This window comes from Diospyros lotus, chromosome 1 (assembly GCF_014633365.1).
Source record: "Diospyros lotus cultivar Yz01 chromosome 1, ASM1463336v1, whole genome shotgun sequence".
NCBI classification, from domain to species: domain Eukaryota; kingdom Viridiplantae; phylum Streptophyta; class Magnoliopsida; order Ericales; family Ebenaceae; genus Diospyros; species Diospyros lotus.
This window is the reverse complement of record NC_068338.1, coordinates 46491011-46495650: the sequence shown is the minus strand read 5'-3', so window position 1 is coordinate 46495650 and position 4640 is coordinate 46491011. Positions and strand designations below refer to the sequence as shown.

Below are 4640 nucleotides of genomic sequence, written 5' to 3'. Positions count from 1 at the left end.
ATTTATAATTTACTTAATAATCAAATTTATTGAATAAAATATTATTAAAAAAATATTTTCAAAATTTCAAAGAGAACGCATTTTCTAATTTTTTGTTTTGAAAAATAGTTTTTCAAAATGACAAAGAGAATGCGTTTTCAATTTTCTAAAAACAGATTATCAAAACAGAAAACTAAAAATGAATTCAAAACTCAAAATTAAAAATTGAAAAGCAAAGAGAACGCAGCCTTATATTCCTAAAATATGCATAAGTAATAATTCGAACGTATTATTTCATTGACTCTCTCTAAAAGTGCAACAAACTTGAAAGACCAACCAAACACGAATTGCACGCTAGCCAGACGCGTGTGTGATAATTGACACCACTGGCTGTACTGTATAAAGTTACAATTATTATAAATATTTTATATTTATCTTCATGTTAAATTAAATTAAGACTGAGCAATTGAAAAGTCATTGATGGGTACCAATACCATCCTCTTCTTTGAACGTCCGAGTTGGCCGTACAGCCTCCAGCGACGACGTCTTTCAGTTATTTCGAATCGTTCCTCTCAGCCTCTTCTGCACCGAGTTCCTCAGTGATAGCGCCAACTATTGACTTAGACTTTTACTCAGCTCTCTCTCCCATTCTCTCACCTTGACTCAGCACCTTGACTCAGTTCTCTCTCTCTCTCTCTCTCTCTCTCTCTCTATCTATATTTGGCTCTTATTCATTGAGCTCGTGCCACCTCCATTTTTTGCAGCTCCGTCACGGTTGTTCTTCTCTCTGCTCTTGAGTACTCTTCTTCTTAGCGTTTGATCTGCAGTTTTCCCGGAAAATCTCTGCTCAGCAGATCACCCGTTTCACGAGAAAATGAAGGTTAGCTTTGTGCACCCACTTCAACATTTGCCAGATTTCTAATTCTCCCCCATCCATCTCTCTTATTCTCTTTAATATCTTTTCCGTCAAAACTATTCAGATTCTTAATTAAATAACAATGTTTGTTCAATCAAGGGATGAAAAAAAAGAGAGTAGAATATAGAAATTATTTTAAATATTTTTGTATTACATTTATTAAATTTATTTAGCAGTTTATTGAAAAAAAATTATGTAACTTCTACAGATAAATTTATTTAAAGATAGATAAATTTATCTAAAATTTTAGAGATAAAAGAAAAAATAACTTATATATCTTCATCTCATAAAACTTCTCCTACTCTCAGTGCATTTAAAAAAAAAATTAACATCTAATAAGATCTTAAAAGATTTCTCATAATAATTTTATATTTTGATCCAAAAAATATTTTATTATTATCTTTATACAATCTTATTTTGTTAGTTTCAACAAAAACTATATTGATATATATAATCACCCTCCAAACACTAAAGCTTATCAATTTGGTGATGACAGAAGGTGGTGCTGAAGCTGGAGATACACGACGACAAGGGCAAGAAGAAAGCCATGAAGAGAGTCTCCGGCCTTGTAGGTACTTACTGATCCTTAATTTGAATCCGAAACGACAAAACCCAGGTCTCGAATTTCCCCAAATCTGAATGAATCGCACTCGTTTCCCTTATTATTAATTAATTAATTTCTGCAGGAGTGGTATCGATTGCTGTGAACCCAAAGGACTGGAAAATGACGGTGACAGGAAATATAGACCCGGTGGAAGTGGCGACCAAGCTGAGAAAGATCTGCTGCACCCAAATTCTCGAGGTTGAGGCTGCGAAAGAAGAGAAGAAGAAGGATCCGAAGGAGGAATTTCTCAAGATCAACCCAGATATCTATTACCATCCCCCGCCGTATCATTATGGATACTATTCCGGACTCGTACAGGAGGAGGATCCGACTGGCTGTGTTATTTGCTGAATTCCCATTTCTCCCCATCAACCAAACCCCACGAGGGGATTGATTGACGATTGGATCGGCCAGTTGCACTACGCTCCCCCACAGATATAAGCCTTCGCCATCAAGTTGTGTTCAAGTCTGTATACTTTCCAATGCTAGCTTAAGTTGTGTTCAAGTCTGTATACTTTCCATTGCTTAAGTTTTTACATATTTAATCATGTTAGAAGGCATGAAAATATCCGGAGCTGATTCTGAATTTTGTTTCTAGTCTCTCTCTATGTTCTTTATATAATTTTTTATAAATTCAAGTTAATTTTTTGGGATAAACTTGGACCGTTAAATTAGTATTGAACAATTAAAAAACAAGCTAAGTATGAAGGTAATAAATGCTTACCTGTTAGTGGAGGATTCAAGACTTTTATAACTTGGACAACAATGATTTGAATAATATTTCAGTTGAAGACTTTACCAAAAACACAATTTAGAACTGTGGTTAGACATGGTGTCCGGTCATAAAATTATACCGATAAAATTATATTTTTAATAATTGAGATATAGAATATGTCATATTTACTTAATTAGTTTTCAAGTCAATTCATTAAGATTGTGCTGTGTATGTAATTTCTCACTGATTCACATGTCTCAATTAGCATATTGATTAATTACCTCCACCGTATTAGCTAAAAATATGGCCTTGTTAGAGTTATTGATAAATAATAAGGCATGCCGAAGTATGTGTATTTTGGCTTTGATTTCTAACTTTACTTTTATATAAAAATATATTTGAGAGGCCATCTCAAACTGGATGATGTGACAAACATAGATCCGGTGTTACAAATAAAATTAACCCCACTTTTTGACATGACATGACCTACTCACAGAATATAAACCAACTCAACCCCACTTTTTTGACATTTTCTAGCGTTTAACTTCAAATTTTGTTCTCATCCCACAGTTTACTTGTTACAGCAGCAGGCGCCTAGGCCAAACAAAGTCAGCCATGTCATAAAAGCAAAGTAGGATTATCCTAGATGTCCCGGAACTCCTGCAGGAAGTTTTACAGAATTTTTTTTTTAATTTTTTTTTTATTTTTCTTCCCGATATTTAAATGTACATCATTTTTATACATTTTGGACTACATAATAGGGTATTATGACTAAAATACCCTTCACCTTACATGCGTCTCACGCGCTTCTATGCGTCTCATGAGAGACTTTTTTATTATTAGTACACCTTTATGTAACTCAAAATGTACACAAAGGTGTACCAATAGCATTTTCTTTACGCAAACCCCCCCTCCAATTTTTCCTATCCACTCATTGAAAATTTTCCCCTTCATCTCTCCCCTACTCATCCCATCTCCTTTCCTCTCATCTTCAACGTTCGCGAGAACTTCATCTTTATCCAGCCCTAATGTCATCATTGTCGCCCCCTTCCCTCTACACAGTTCCCCCTTCCCTGTTCGGCCCAACCCCACCGTCGACACCCCTGCTGTCGTCGCCACCCCATTGATTTTCAGTCGTTGTTTGTTGCTTCTAGTGCTAACGAACCCTATTTGGATTTTTTTAAAAGAATTTAAATTTTACAGAATGAAACCAAGCAGGTGAAACAAATGTCCACTGCAACATACAATAAGGTGAAGGTGGTAGCTCTATTGCTAATATTGCCAATGATGCACGAATGAGTGTTAACCTAGGACTATGCGAAATTACCCTTAGATGATATAGGTCTCTCTCAACACTCTTAAATCCTTCCGGTGATAATAGAAATTGAAACAGAAAACTTAAACAATCAAACAGAAAGAAAATAAAAACAAGAAACAGAAAACAAACCATGCAAATGCCAAGATTTATCCTGGTTTAGTTTCCTTTGAGGAAACTTATATCCAGCCTTCAAAGAGCATCCCGAACAGTCTTATTAAAGCAAAGAAAATCGACTAGTACAACAGCAATATCTCCCACTTATTCCTGAGTACGAAAACAACAACTTCTTTCCCAATATTATAAAGCTAAAAAACATAACTCTAGTCTTTCTCTCCAAGAATACAATGCACTCGTTACAATAGAAGAGAATAGAATGACCGCACACACCTCCTAGCACTCTATTTATAGAGTGGGCTGTTATCCTAGAGAAGAATTAGATATTTACAGTTTAACCCCCCTTCTCCAATTTTCATTAATTACAATTTGAGATATAAACTTCCATCTAATTCTTCAATGGATCTCTAGCGCACTACCATCACTCACTGTTTCACTTTTCTTCTTCTTTGGGAGTAACTCGTACTCGCTCTCAACCGTTGGACTATGTCTGTGGGGGACACTTTTCTCCTTTTTATACCATATACTCGAGACAATATTTCAACAAAGAGATTAAAGTCTTATGACAAGTTATAATTATTCAAGTGAGTTTTATTAAAATTGATTCGCAAGTTTAAAGGAGATAGAGTGGATGTCGATCCCACTGCATTAATTAATGGGGGCTCATCCGATATGTGATGCACAGAAGGCTAAGCGTATATGACATAGGGGTCGGGGGGATCTGATTGCAGAAGAAACATTGCAATTTTGGCACATGACAGGAGAGGATGTGGGTGGGTTGGGGGATGGGGAGGATTTGTTAGTCATTGGCATGTTGTGTAATATAGCCAGCCTTGTGGAGTTTGAATTTCAAATTTGCAATTGATACAAGATGAAGCCAAAAGGCAAGGCAGACATGGCCGTTTGTTTCCTTTGCCCACTTCCATTGTTCCACATTGTATTGTTTTTCTATATATATATGGTTTTTGCGGGCACTTCCAACGGATGGCTGCAA

General features: G+C 35.8%; 1 protein-coding gene across 1 annotated transcript; it reads left to right on the top strand.

Annotated features, from left to right (window-relative positions):
* Positions 1-675: 675 nt before the first annotated feature.
* Positions 676-2088, top strand: LOC127812899 (heavy metal-associated isoprenylated plant protein 12-like). The gene is made up of 3 exons (XM_052353456.1): positions 676-859; positions 1392-1467; positions 1582-2088. The coding sequence occupies exons 1-3, from the start codon at positions 854-856 to the stop codon at positions 1848-1850; spliced, it is 351 nt and encodes a 116-aa protein (XP_052209416.1). The 5' UTR covers positions 676-853; the 3' UTR covers positions 1851-2088.
* The last annotated feature ends 2552 nt before the right edge of the window (positions 2089-4640 follow it).

Coding starts and splice junctions, on each gene's coding strand:
- LOC127812899 (XM_052353456.1), top strand. Junction 1,468..1,581: donor GAGAGTCTCCGGCCTTGTAG/GTACTTACTGAT, acceptor TAATTTCTGCAG/GAGTGGTATCGATTGCTGTG.